General features: G+C 45.2%; 1 protein-coding gene across 2 annotated transcripts in view; it reads right to left on the reverse strand.

The window, feature by feature from the left end:
* Positions 1-1733: 1733 nt before the first annotated feature.
* ACSS2 (acyl-CoA synthetase short-chain family member 2) overlaps positions 1734-14891 on the reverse strand; it is a 78492-nt gene continuing 65334 nt past the window's right edge. For both annotated transcript variants that reach the window (XM_015425279.1, XM_015425277.1), the window contains 8 exons: positions 10942-11074; positions 10426-10482; positions 8602-8682; positions 7525-7633; positions 6847-6915; positions 5327-5503; positions 3385-3459; positions 1734-2922 (listed from right to left, as the gene is read on the reverse strand). In XM_015425279.1, coding sequence (XP_015280765.1) covers positions 2795-2922; positions 3385-3459; positions 5327-5503; positions 6847-6915; positions 7525-7633; positions 8602-8682; positions 10426-10482; positions 10942-11074 — 829 coding nt within the window. In that variant the 3' untranslated portion in view covers positions 1734-2794. The remainder of the gene's footprint in view (positions 2923-3384; positions 3460-5326; positions 5504-6846; positions 6916-7524; positions 7634-8601; positions 8683-10425; positions 10483-10941; positions 11075-14891) is intronic.

Below are 14891 nucleotides of genomic sequence, written 5' to 3' on the forward strand. Positions count from 1 at the left end.
TATATATATATGTATGACCAAATGACTTCAGTAACCTGAATGAAATTGAAGTAGAATTGTTTCAAAACCTAAACTGATTTCACAGTATGAGTAAGAAAACCAAGCCGACGAGCCGTTCCAGAAGGAAGAAGATCGAATAACGTCCCTCCACTGGGTGCTGTTAGGACAGTCCCCACCCCAGTATATATGTGGGCATAGGTAAGGCCGGGATAACGGTTAACTGTAAGCCGCTCAGAGACCCCCTGGGGGGTTCGAGCGGGGTAGCAAGTTGAAATAAATAAATAAATAAATATAAAACACAAATCTGAAACCTTAAAAGTTGACAAACATAGCTCAGATCCAGGAATGTTCCCATATCTCAAGTTTCCTCCATTTAGATATGGAAATGGAATAATTAGAATACATGAATCGAATTCTACTGAGTATTTTTAAATTGACTGGTATAGGTTAGGGTCCAATTACAACTAAATAATCTTGCACTGGGGAGCAAGCTAATGCTGCAGTCCCAAACCTAAGCAAAGGCTTCTTACAGAACGACAAATTCTTATCAGATCTGTAATTCCGTACCTGTTACATTCGCACATGTTCAGCAAAAAAAGCACTGACACAGGTTCCAAAAACAGCATAAACTAGGACACACCCAAGGAGTCTGCAAATCCTGGTCTAAGTTTTACAACAACCTACAATTTTTTTACAAAACAAAAACCTGATAGGACTCCCATTTTAAAAAAACACAACACACCTTCAAGGATTTATAGATTTATTCTTTGATTTTTATTTCAGTTAAAAACAGAATTCTAGCCATTTCCCAACCAAAATACATATCAGACCAAGATTAAAAGTAAAGGACTTGTTTCCTATTAACAGCACATAGCAGCCACTGGCCCACCTTTAATGCTGTAGGATATGGGGGTTAAATATACACTGATGTTGCAGACCACAGATAAGTGCATTTAGAATACTAAACAGCAGGTAAGAAATAAGATGAGCCAAGATTAGGGCAACGTTAATCAGCAAAGACATGGTTTATCCAATGTATTGTTTTAGGCAGTTCCAATTTGCAAACTCTTACATGGGCAAAGCAGACATTTTTGGATGGCACAACACTGTGATCACAGCCAACATTTAACACCTAGCTTTTGGCAGAAATTCACATGCATGGCTTTTCCAGTACAAAGTCACAGAGGAAGAACATCCCCACACCAGTTGCTGATGTCTGTTATTGCAATTACATATTTTTATTAGTTTATTGAAACATGAAAATTATCCTTGTCATCTATTTACCAGAGGGCTTGTTTTGTGTTCTCCCACTGTTATATACCTGCATCATATCTCTGCCTACAACTGATTTGATCATTTTTTCTTTACCTCCACAATGAGGAACTGAACATCTGAGAAGTATCAAATCTTGCTGACCTTGCCTTTGGTAGGCTGTTAACTGTGGCTGTATTCATCTGACTATGAGAAGGGATACCCCCCCTTTTGCATGGACTAGTAACCCAGTGTGGTGGTCGTCGTCATGCCCCCCTCCCCCAACAGCAGCTCCAGCTTGTTTTTGAACCCGGATGCACACCTATGATCACATGGAGAAATGGAAGCATAAATTGGCTATATAGTTGGAAGTAATTTCCACAATTGTAGTAGTTCTTTCTAGCTGTCATAATCACTAATGGGAATCACTGTGACATAACGGCACAGTTCACATATTTTCCCATGCGACTGTGGGCCCAATGGGAATCACTGTGATTATCCACATCACGGCACAATTCACATATTTTCCCATGCGACTGTGGGCCTCACATGGAGAAAAAACTGGCTGAACTAATGCTGCTTTTAAAGTCCCTTAGATAGAGATATCTAAGTGGGATGTTATAGTTATCCCACTTTTTATCAAGGAAAAATGAAGTGCACTCTCACCATCCAGATTCAACTGGTTCTGGCACTGCGCCAATTACCACAGTAAATCTGAGACCCATCCTAAGTATGGAACAGCTTTGTATGAACACAGCATTCCATGACTATAGCCTCTCACAGTAATATCCGCCACCAGTAAAAAACAATTGCTCTGGGAAAATTCACATACATAAAAAAACCCAGACCACAAACCCCCAAAATACCGAGACAGCAAAGCCCCCTTTAGGGAGTAAGATTACTGCCACTAACAGACAACTCCAGACCAAAATCAAGAAGAGTTAACATTATTTTTCCAGTTTTACGGTTTCATGACAATGCTCTAAAACTTCCCATAGCCTATGACATGCAGCCAGAGTTCTATTAATATATTTCAAGAGAATGCCAGATTGCTAACATTTTGTTCCAATAAGTATGCCTCAGCATGAAGGCTCCTGACCAGTCTGCTAGTCTTCCAAGCCCCTTTAAAGGCCTGTAACTACAGCTTGGGAGCAAGGCCATCTTTCCATATCAATATTTCCACCGTCAAAGCTCTGCCCATTACAACAGGTTAAAATTAAAAAAACAAAATCTATGAAACAGGTTTATGACAGTTAAAATATAATTGTTCTGTACAATATGAATGAGGCTGGAATTTCATATATGCAGTATTGGTCTACAACATAATGCACACAATTCTGCAGGGTCACAGACAGTGAGATCTACAACACAAAATGAGGACTGGGTCTTGGAGCACCAGTTTCTTGTCTTCATTTACAGCATCTTACATTCTGTTCAGCATGGGGCAACTTCTCTGCCTGGAAGAATACAGTCATTGTCTGGATGATGCCCATATTCTCACCAAGTTTCCTGTGCTACTGCTGTTTTCTGTAGGATGGCCCTGCTACAGTATTGTTTCACACCTATTATTGAAAAGGTGGTTTATAACTGCTGGATCTGCCACTGTGGAGGTATCTCCCAGCTCCCGGTCATTTTTTGCAATCTTCCTTAATACCCGCCGCATAATTTTACCTGCAAAGAAATGGCATTTGAGCATCAATTGTACTTTTGTTATGAGAAAAAAATAACTGTGATATTTGGGCAATTAGTTACACAGGATTTTAGGACACTGGCACTTTAGCATGATTTACAACTGACACACACTGATTCTGAACACTAAAGAAATACAAGATCTCTGAGTATAACTAACATTCAGAGCAGAACTGGAATTATTAGCTAATTCTCCCTGGCCCAGCAGCTCCGGAAATTTGCACCAGGTACATAAGGTACAATTCTAAAATGTTTACTAAAGGAGGAATCACACACTTCTAGAAGAAATTGACCAAAAGTTAGTTCTACCTTGTCCTGGAGTGTCCGCATGAAAATTCCTGTGTTGCTCGATTTGGGCATCTAGCCTGCTCCCTCATGGCTTGCTTACAATCCTTCCTGCCACACAAAGCCAACCCCCATGCAACAGAGAAATCAAAACCATACCTGAACGGGTTTTAGGCAGGCCAGGAGCATGCTGAATATAATCTGGAGTTGCAATAGGTCCAATCTTTCCTCTAACTGCAATGGAGACACTGATGTTAGCTGCAAAGCTTAATCAGCGCGGCACATTTCAGAGGACAAGAAACTTGAGGAAATCAAAACCCCACCTGAACATGAAGCCTAGTAAAGGCTTGCCTCCCTGACTTGGCTGAAAACAAACAGTATCCACACAAAACACTGGCATCCCACCAAGTAAGGGGATTCTGTTGGACACATTCCCCCAAGCACATTACACATGACGGAGAGACTAAAAAATTGGGCTAGCTTTTTGAAGGAAGAAATAAACAGTCCACCTTTGGCTGTGGATATACCATTATTATACACAAGAAACAGGCTTCAAAAGCATATCTGCAGCACTGAAGTTTAGAATGCTATCATGTAACCTCTTCCTTTGTTTCCCTTCAGGCTTGAAATTAAGGTTTGGGTTATTTACTTCATTTATACCCCATCATTCTCCCCAGTGGGGACCCAGAGCGCCTTACACAGTTCTCCTCTGTTCCCTTTTATCCTCACAACAACCCTGTGAGGCAAGCTAGGCTGAGTGTGTGTGACTGGCCCAAAGTCACCCCAGCAAGCTTCCATGGCTGAGTGGGGATTTGAACCTGGGTTTCCCAGATCCTAGACTGACAGTCCAACCACTGCACCATACTGGTTCTCACTGAGGGCTCTTTCCTCAGAGTTTCTTTCTGGTTAGCAATGCTTCATTTCCTAAAAGATTTGAAAGGTACTAGAGAGAAACCAGTTAAGGTTCCTTTTCAATTCCATGTGTGGCACTGACTAGGCTTCTTCCTACAAGAGTGACCCTAGAACACACCCCACATCTTCTAGCTGTGCACAATGCATATTTCACAGGTAATCTGAGTCTCTTGAGTCTCTCACTGAGGTAGCCCAAGATCCCCCAGAACACATACTTTGAAAACTTCTTATCTCAACATGCAAATATTCACAAAGCTTAAAGTGATGCACCCTTAAGCACAAGCTCCTATAGCAGCTGGATATACTGCACCCTGTTTGGAGCCCGAAAAGTGCTTAGTGTCTTTAGTAGCAGTGAAAAACTTCACCTTTTCATTCTGCCTTCCAAAATCCTGGCCATGATGAAAGGCTGTTGTAGCAAAACAAGAGAAATACCTCTACACGGGAATCAGGCAGGGAGTAACTACCACTTAAGAGGCACATTCTTCCCACTCCTGATATAAAGAAGTTCTGGGAAAGCATTCCTCTGCTTATTAAAAGATAGTCCATTTAGTTATTGCTGTTGTCATAAAAGCACCAACTAGGCAAATGCCCGAAATATCAAGGGCCAAGCTTGGAAACCAGCCAGACTCTGTAATCCACCTCCTACCCAGCAACAATTCTGGCAACGAGAGCTGGAAGGCTGATGGGCACATGCCCCCTTTGCGGAACCCAAGCCCTGTTCATGAGGCAACCAGCCTGCCCTTGTGTATTCTGATTGGCTGCCAGTTGGCACAGAAGGTACCACATGGGAAGTAACAAGGCCAGCAAAGCTAATTTTAGCTTCTGGAAGAACCAACATGACCCTTTTATTTGAAAAATGCCTTGTCAGCAAGGATAAGGGAGAAACTGAATTGTCATAGGGCAGGGACGGGGTTGAGTGGAGAAAGACCACAGCAGAGCTGAAAGATGGTCTCTTCCAAGCTATCACAGAGGCTAACAAAAACCCCAAGAATGCTGTGTGAACTATCACAGAGTTCCCTTTTGCTAAGCAGGCTAACAAAAACCCCAAGAATGCTGTGTTGCACCTGCAATCCCCTGCCCAATGCCTTTTCAAGCCCATAAAACTTCACCCCGTCCTGCCTCATGTATGCCTTTCATTCAGTCAAGCAATCCTTTAGCCAAGTGACATGGGAAGGTCTACTATGATCACCTTGCTTCTTCAGTTCTTCCATCAAATTCTTTGTGAATTCGTGACCGTCTCTTAGAGTCACAAAACAGTAGAGGCACTCTCCCTTCACTGGATGTGGATGGCTTACCACGGCTGCCTCTGCAACAGCAGAGTGTTCTACCAGAGCTGATTCAACTTCTGCGGTGCTCAGCAAGTGTCCTGCAAGCAGGAAGAAATGAGCTGGCCTGAGTGACAAGGAATCTTCGCTATCGTTTATGTCACATTTTTCTACCCTCCTTCCACCAAGAAGCTCAGACTGGCAAACTGTGTTCTCCTCTCCATTTTATCCCAACACTCCGATAGGATAGGATAGGATAGGATAGGATAGGCATTGGAGATGCTGACAGTCCAACACCACCCAGTAGACTTCAAGGTTGAGTGAGGATTTGAACCCAGGATTTACCAGTCCTAGCCCAACACTACACACAAGCACATCAAAGTGCCTTATACCAAGCCAAAGTATTGGTCAAAGTCAATCTTGTCTACTCTGAATGGCAGCAGCTTTCCAGAATGTCTTTCGTATCACTTCCTGCCTGTTCCATTTATTGGAGATGCTAGAGATTGAACCTGGGACCTTCTGTATGCAAAACAGATACTCTACCATGGAGCCACAGCCAACCGCCATACCACACTGGTTCATAGATATTAAAAGATAATGCACAACGGGAGGGGCAGCTAAGCCCCAGCTTAAAGGGTGGAGCTCAAGGAACCCCTATTTGCCATGGTAATATTGGTTGATGTTAGCATGTTCCTCACATACATAAAAGGTCATGTAAAAATCCTTTGACTGAATATTTAATATGAGTATTTAACAAGAGACGTTCCGTAAGACCGTGGGGGGGGAGCTTTTGGTACTGAAGTGGCTATTTTAATAGGTATATTACTTCCTTGTATCTCTGTATGCATAAGGGAAGTATTCAGAAACACAGGGTTTGTCTGACTGATGAAAGCTCATCCCGCAGAAGATATTTCTAATACAAGCCAATATCTCCACTAGACCAATAAAATTATAGGAATTTTATCGATCACCTTACAAAATGAAATGTATTTCTAAACTTGATCTGTTTCATATACAGAACAATTGAGGTGGGTATATAAATATGAAGCTATCATCTCAGCTTCTTCTACTAGAAGCACTGAAATAATTATCAAGGACTTCAGTGTTTGCTTCTCAGAATCGTTTCATAGCTAAGATTCAAAGCCTATGCTTACTCTCACCCCTTCAAAATCAGCAGGATTTAAAATGGCTCAACTTTAGCTGGATCATGCCCCTGTTTGGCATCACTGGTATGCCAAATGCTGCTCCCAAATCCTCTCTACCCATCTGCTGTAGGACTGAATGCAGGATTTTGGTTTTTTTTAAAACAAACAAACAACTAAATGAAGATCTACTTTATACCCACCAAAGACTCCAAGATATTATGAACTTTTCAGTCTTCCAGTTAAAGATGTTTTTCAGGTAGCCCCAACCTTCCACAAATATTAGAGAACTCTGCTCTTACCTGAAACATTCAGCATGTCATCAATTCGACCAGTGATCCAGTAATAACCATCTTTATCTCTTTTGCAGCCTGGAAAAAGGACCAATAAATTGGACATTGTAAGGAAGCTAACTAGGAAAAGCCATGTAGGTCAGACTGAGGAGTTATTTTGGCACAGTGGAATTTGGTCATATTGCACCAAGCCTACAGCAGTAATAAAAGCTGATTAAAAAAAGAAAAGCAATACAGATAATACTATCATTTTAAAAGGTGTTATTCAAAAATAAATAAAGGGGAAATGCCAGGACCTACAAGCTTTCTAGAGAAGTCCAGCTCCCTACATTCAGCTGCAGGAGAGTACAGACAAAGATTAATGGCAGGGGAGGGAAGGGGGGGGGAAGAGGTCTATTTTGACCCTGCCCTTATCATTGCATGTTTCAACCTAAACTCTAACATTCAAAAACGATTTAAGGCTTCCCAAAAGCGAAATGCATTAGCTCGCTAAGACACACACAACATATTACACACAAAAATAGTTTTTGTATCCACATTAGAAAGAAAATGCCCGCACTGGAAAGGGAATGAGCCACTTGCAAGGCATCTTGTGGCTGCTAATGTTCCCCCTTCTTCGTTAGTAGTGAGCAAACTTGCTAAGATGTCACTACCTCCTGGCTCCAGGATGTTGTGTTGGAGCCTTACCATCTCCAGTCACATAGTAACCAGGAAACTTCTTGAAATAAGTGGACTCAAACCGCTGGTGATTTTTGTACACTGTGCGCATTATTCCAGGCCAGGGTTGCTTAAAAACCTAGAGGAGAAGATAGAGAAGTGACTTTAATAGAAGGTGAAGATACAGAGTATACAAAGAGATGCATTTTTAAAAAATTATGTCTAATTGGGGATCACTTGCAAACTATTTTTCTACCCTGCAATGTACAACATCTGCTTCAGGACCTTCACACTAACCATTGGCGGTATGGAGTAGTGGATAGAAGGGTGAATTTGGAATGGGAAGAGTGCGTTCAAATCCTCACTCAACCCTACAGCACACCTGGATGAGTCACTATTTCTCAGACTAACCTACTTCACCAGATAATCCTCAGCTTCTTGATGGAGGAAGAACAAGCATGTTACCCACTGCCATGATGTTAGGCAATGCACAGCACAGTTCCAAGCATAATGGCATTTCAAACATTTCAGTGCTCAGGGGATGGAAAGCAGCACATCACTATTCTTGCACCCCCAATAATGATTCCCCAGTACTCTTGCCTTTGCTCCCTGTAAGGCAACCATTAACCATAAAACACAGACCAAATGGTTTCAGCTTTCATAAACAGAACTGCAGCAGCCAGTTTCAGAAACTGGGCAGTGTTCAAGCAACAACCCCCCCCCCATTGCCTTTTAGCCACTATAACTCTGCTCTGGGCCACAGTCCATTCTGCCAACATGCTCTACAACATGTTTGCTCCTGATGGAAAACTACTTGCACACCCCCTTGTGAAATCACAGCTCCATTATTCCAATTCTGCTCTGCTCCTGCCAGGAAACTGATCCAATCTGAGGCCAACACAATACCCTGAGAGTGCTAAAATGCTGTCACACTCGAAAAGCAAGATCTCCACACCATACAGATAAAAGTCATTGCAGCACAAACAATGTGTTATGGGACAGACGGTGCATGAACAGGGCTTTTGCAAAACGGGAATCTTACTCCAAAGTTCATAACACACTTTCAACCAAGTCTGGGTTCAGCTAGTAGCAATAAGAACTTCTCACCAGGTAGCCTTCTGCTTCTCCTTCCAGCTCTTCTCCAGCTTCATCCAGCACAGCAGGAACCACCCCAAAGAAAGGGAATGTCTGCCAAAGAATATTCATAGCAGAATTTTGGAGAATTGGGGGGGGGGGAATATTAGACTTAACCCCAGAAAAAGGATACAGCAGCTTGGGAAAGGAAGTTAGCCCAGAAATGAGTAAGATCTCAGATTTCTTGTATATGCCCATCTTAAAATATTAATCACAGAAAGGTACATAACTTTTAGATGACAATAAATGTAGCTAGTCAACATTCAAGCTGCCTTCCAGGAAGGGAAAGTCTATTACCATACAATCACCTTGTACTGGGTATGCCTTAGAATGTGCTTTATATATGGACTAGCAGTAAAGCCCGTTGTGAAAGCAATACAACGGGATCTAGAAAGAGGCTCTGGGGGAGTGCTCTGGCTTTGGGCAAACAGTGTCAATTTGCTGTGGTGACCTCAGCAGGGTATAATGACAGAGTCCACTGTTTTCTCCAGAGGAACTGATCTCTGCTACCTGAAGAGCAGTTGTAATTGTGAGTGATCTGTAGCCCTCACCTGGAGATTGGCAGCAATTGTTACCCAGGACAAAATGGCTGGTTTGGAGGGTGTAGTCTATGGCATTCTACCTGTCTGAGGTCCCACCCCTCTGCAAACCCCACCCTCTCCAGGCTCCACCCCTCAAATCCCCAGGAATTTGTCAGCATGTAGTTGGCAACCCCATCTCCTTCCCAGCTAACCATCAACCTACCATTATCTGCCCCTTTGACTTCAGCTGACTTCTGCCCTCCCTTCTGCAGAGCAGTTGTAATACTGAGTGCTCTCCAGCCCTCACCTGGAGATTGGCAACAATGGTTCCCTATGTGAGACTGACTGGTTTGGAGGGTGGAGTCTATGGCAGTGTACCTGTCTGAGGTCCCACCCCTCCTCAAACCTCACCCTCTTCAGGCTCCATCCCTCAAGTCTCCAGGAATTTCCCATCTGGAGTTGGCAACCCTATCAGGATTGGCCCCAATGTGTTTTCTCCCAAAGGCCAAAGTAGGTGACAGGACCAAGCTTAGTTGCCTACCAACAGGCACTGAGGGGAATGTAGGGTTGCCAGCTCTAAGGAGGGAAATACCTGGAGGTTTGGGGGGTGGATTCTGTAGAGGGCCGGGCGACGGAGGCATCGGCCTTCTGTCGCCCGCCTTGCCCCCCCAATCTCGGCCCGGGCACCCGCGGCTCCCACCAGCGGCCGCCCGACTCCAGACTCCCCCGCGGCCACTCCAGCCAGGCGACGGAGGCATCGGCAACATGATCCTGGGACCTACACACCACCAGACATTCCAACTGCCTTGCAGGGGGGGGGAGTATGAGGTGTGGAATGGAGTGAAGTCCAATCAGCTTCCATATGCAAAAGACCTTGAAGGTTCCATATGCAACTGACATTCCAACTGCCTTGCGGGGAGGGGGGTGAGTTTGAGGTGTGGAATGCAGTGAAGTCCAATCAGCTTCCATATGCAAAAGACCTTGAAACACTGGGCGGGACTGTACAAAGCAGCCAGTCAACCCAGCCAGCGTCTTCTGACTGACTGTTCAAGCGTCCATACACTAAAGGAGTGCATTTTAGAACTTTGGCACCCACTATTCAATTATATATAAGGAGAGATCCCCCCCCGATGTCTGCATTCCTTTGCATGCTCTTGAGAATAGTACTGTGCAGACATGGTGCCCCCTGTCTAGGAGCAATCCCAAAATGACCAATTCATTGGAGGAAAGAGCACTGCTGCACCAACAGAAAACAACAAGCAAGAGCCATACTCACTGCAGATCCTGGCTTCATTGGTATGGCAGCAGGTAGAGGAGTCAACACATGGCCACCCTGGAGGAGGAAACCAAGAATGATCATGAAAGCACCAATTTCTTCAGACTGGAAGGTCCCACCTAAATGTTTTTACAGCCTGAATAGGGCAGAAGGTTAGTTATCAACATGATGGTTCACATACCTAAATGAAGGCCATGAAACGGAAATAGTAATTATACAGGGGAGCATGGTTTGGAAATAGAGGGAAGAACAAGAAATGGAAGAAGAAAGCAAAAAGCTGCAGGTCATAAGGTATGCAGAGTACCCTTACTAGCAGCATATTGGAAAAAGTTGAGACAAAACAGGTGGGAGATGTCACTTTGGGGCACAATAGATTGTGCCCATGCACCTCCAAGCAACAATTCTCATGCAACAGACAGACACTAGCAAATTTGCAGATGAAATCCAAACACCCAATGCTTGGAGAGTGCAGGGGGATCCCAGTAGTCACAGAGACAGACAAGCAAGAGAACTCACCGTCTCTGTCTGCCAGAAGGTATCCACTATAGGGCATCTCTCTTCTCCCACAACCCTGTAGTACCACAGCCAAGCTTCTGGGTTTATGGGTTCCCCAACTGTTCCTAACACCTTCAAAGACTTCCTGCTGTACCTGCCGTTAAGAAGCACATGTGTTTTAAAAAGAGAGGGAAGGGAAAAAACAGGTTACTTACCTGTAACTGGTGATCTTCAAGTGGTCATCTGTGCATTCACACCCATGGGATACAGTGCGCATGCGCTGGATCGATCGGCATTGTAGCAAGCTCTCAACGGATTTTCGCGCCCAGACCTCGGGCATGCGCAGCAACCCCACCACGCATGCCCAGAGGGGTGGGCGCAAACATCCTGCCAGTTCCTTCAAACTGCCGCAAATCAACCCCTATGAAAAATGTAGAAGCGGACAGCAGCGGGGAAGGAGGGCGGGTGGTGTGAATGCACAGATGACCACTCAAAGATCACCAGTTACAGGTAAGCAACCTGTTTATCTTCGACGTGGTCTCTGTGCAGTGTGGAGACGAAGACAGGAGCAATGGGGTTCTGAATTAATTCTATGCGGTAACCCTGGGTCAAGATGGACAGCACCCATTCGTCTGTGGTGATGAGGCGCCAAGTTTGGAGGAAGGGGGTTAGGCGGGTTGGATGTGACTGGAAGACATGGGAGTCAAAAACCCTGCTTGGCGGACTTTGCCTGCTTACTGCGGGAGGACTGTTGTCCCAATCCAAATCTAGGTTTCTGAAATGTGGGCTTCTGGCCTCCAGAGGATGTACGTGGCCTCCATTGCCGGTCAGGAGATTGACAGTTTGGGGTGCGTTTTTGCCAGGGTCTAGACCGGGGACGAGGTCGGTATCACTGCCTCGTGGATGAAGAAACACCCAGAGCACGAGAAGCTTTTATGCTTTTATCCATATCTTGTAATATGGTGTCTGTGGTACTATTAAACAGACCAAGGCCATCGGAGAGGTCCTCTATGTATGACCTAGCATCTGGCTGTATATTGGTGTTATGTAGCCAGGAATTGTCTTCTAAGAGCTATGGCTGAAGCCATTGTCCATGAGCAGGTGTCTAGGGCATGTTTAGAGGTATTAATTTGTTGTTTCGCCAGCACCATGCCCTCCTTTCGGATGATGCGGGCTGCCTGACGCTTGTCTTCTGGAAGGTTAGCCAGAAGCTCAGAAAGCCTCTCCCACAAAGTGTATCATACGCTAAGTAGTTGATGGTCTTCAACCCTAGCTCTCCCGTAGAGTAGAAACATCGTCCGAATGCATCTAACTTTCTGCTCTCCTTGTCTGAAGGTGCACAATGGGTTCTTTTCGACTTGGATGAGGAAGTGACTACCATGGAGTTTGGTTGAGGATGGGCAAATAAGAATTCTGTTCCTGTTTCCTGGACTCTATACATATGGTCCAAGCGACATCTGGACACTGGAGCCGATGATGGTTTATCCCATGGAGCTTTAGCTGCCTGTAACAGGACTGTAGACATGGGTAGTGCTATAGCCGTCGATGTTATCGAGTTGTAACACATCGAACACGGCATCTGTAACCTGTGGTTGCAGTTGTACGACTGAAAGGCCAAGGGAGTGGGCCGTTCTTTTTACGAGGTCTGCATAGGAAGTTAAATTGTCAGATGGAGATATAGGTTGGTCGTCGGCTACTGCCTGATTAGGAGACAGCTGGTCAGGGGAGCTGTGCACATCTGAAGCCCCTGTATCAGAATCCACATCCACAGAGTCAGAGGAATCAGGCTCTAGTAATTGTACGGGAGTGGTTTTGATCTGACTGGTTGGATCCGTTGACGGTGGGATAGGGGAACTGGGAGGACAATATTGATCCGGTCGATCTCGAGGAGGGTCATCAGATGGATGATCCAGAGGACGGGAGAGAGATGCTGAGGGCCTTGATCTATGGGGTGACCGTGATCTGTGGGCAGAGTAACTAATCCCAATCAGAGTAACCTGCAGGAGTCAACCACGGCATGGATGGGGTGGATAAGCCCCACAGAGATAACGCAGTTGGCAGTGATCCCAGGAGAGAGCAGGAGGTCTTGGGGGCAGGAAGACTCGTGGCGATCTACTCCTAGAGCGGGAGCATCTGGAAGACAGTGTAGCATCTCGTCTCCATGAGCGGCCCCTATTAGCCCGATCATCGATATTGAAATGTCGATCATCAGCAAACAGACGGGGAGGATGATGTTGAGTGCTTTTAGGGATCTGTTGATGCCGACCCACATCAATATCGGCATGGAACTCTGAGGCTGTCAATGTTGATGACTGAGCAGAGGGAGAGCGATCCGTGCCCAGAGGACAACTGAGGATCTCGACATTATCGATGTCGGAGAAAGGACGCATATCGACCAGCATGTCATGGTCTAGTTGGTGTATGGGAGAGTCCATTAGCTGGATGGTCGGTATCGGTGGAGCGACTGGAGCGTCCCATGCCAATACTGCCATTGGAGCGGGGGGCACCTTAGGGGCATTACCCGGTGCAGGACCCACGACTTTTCCAGATTTCGTCGCCTTTAGGGCCTTAGAGGAGCCCTTTTGGTAGACCTGTGCTCCTTGCTCGATTTCAGCTTCTTTTTCACGGGAGTGGACGCCGCAGACTGCGCCGTCAGTGCCGGAGGCTTCGATGTCAATTGGACGATGTCAGACAAGGGCTTCGATACTGGAGCTGTCGATCTCAACGGTCTTACCGGCACTTCTGAATCCATGACTGAAGCGGGATTTAGCGCCGACTCCAGTAACGCTACTCGGAGACACGCCGCTTGGTTTTTTCTGGTTTGATTTGAAAACTTGGCGCAGTGTCGACAGAACTCTGGTCGGTGCGTCTCACCAAGACAAAAAATACAAAGGGTGTGGCCGTCAGGTGGAGCAAGCTTACTGCCACAACCCTTGCAATGCTTGAAAAAGCCCCACTTCTCCATAAAATAAGCAAGACGAGGAAGAAAAAGAGGTGGGGGGGAGGGGAAGTCCGAAGGCCAAAGTGAGGTAAACAAAAAACTTCCCCTTCAACTAAACAAAGTCTATTTTTTATTTTTTTATTTATTTTGTTTAAAGAAAACAACCAAAAACAAAGGTAGAAGCGAAAAATAAAGAAAACTGAAGAGAAATTCGAAGACCTCTGAGGAAAAATAGCTACCGATCAGACCGATGAAAGGAAGGTGCTTCCAGTGTGGCAGAAAGAAAGGAACTGGCGGGATGGCCGCACCTACCCCTCTGGGCATGCGTGGTGGGGTTCCTGCACATGCCCGAGGTCTGGGCGTGAAGATCCGTTGAGAGCTTGCTACAATGCCAGTCGATCCAGCACATGCACACTGTATCCCATGGATGTGAAGCACAGAGACCACGTCGACGATCCTTCCATATGAAAAACAGAACTAGGAAGGTACCATGCAGCATGGGGGCTACTCACTAGACTTGTACAGCAGTCCTAGAAATCCAGAAACTTCCATGTGCATTAAAGGTTATTTAGAGAGGCCTGCCAAGACATAGTAACTGCAAGCACAAGTAACCTGGAAGAGATTCAGGCAGACATTTCCTAGCACCTGCAGCACTAGGGCTCAAACTAAGTTCCAGCTGTTACTCTTTCCCCTCTTCCTTTGGTTTTTACATAACACAGAATAGAAGATTAAGAATGAATATTCACCCTAAACTTAGGTGCCTGGGGGTAAAGGCTGAGGCAGTTTGCTTTGGCCCAATTCTAAATGCATGCTGGGGAGTCTGTGGTAGAGTGATAGAGTGGAGGTCACCAACCTTTCCTTTAATGAGAGCTACTTCTGAGCAGTGACACATGCTACCAAGTTTATTCTATTACAGAAACATAGACTAGGAAAACCAGCAAAAATGAAATGTCAACTAAACACAGAGAAAAATCTTGTGAAACAAAAAGCTTTTTAAAAAGCCAGGAACAATCTTTTCCTGGGTCTTCTA

The sequence above is a fragment of the Gekko japonicus genome, unplaced genomic scaffold (assembly GCF_001447785.1).
Source record: "Gekko japonicus isolate JY-2015 unplaced genomic scaffold, Gekko_japonicus_V1.1 scaffold2, whole genome shotgun sequence".
Classification (NCBI taxonomy): Eukaryota; Metazoa; Chordata; class Lepidosauria; order Squamata; family Gekkonidae; genus Gekko; species Gekko japonicus.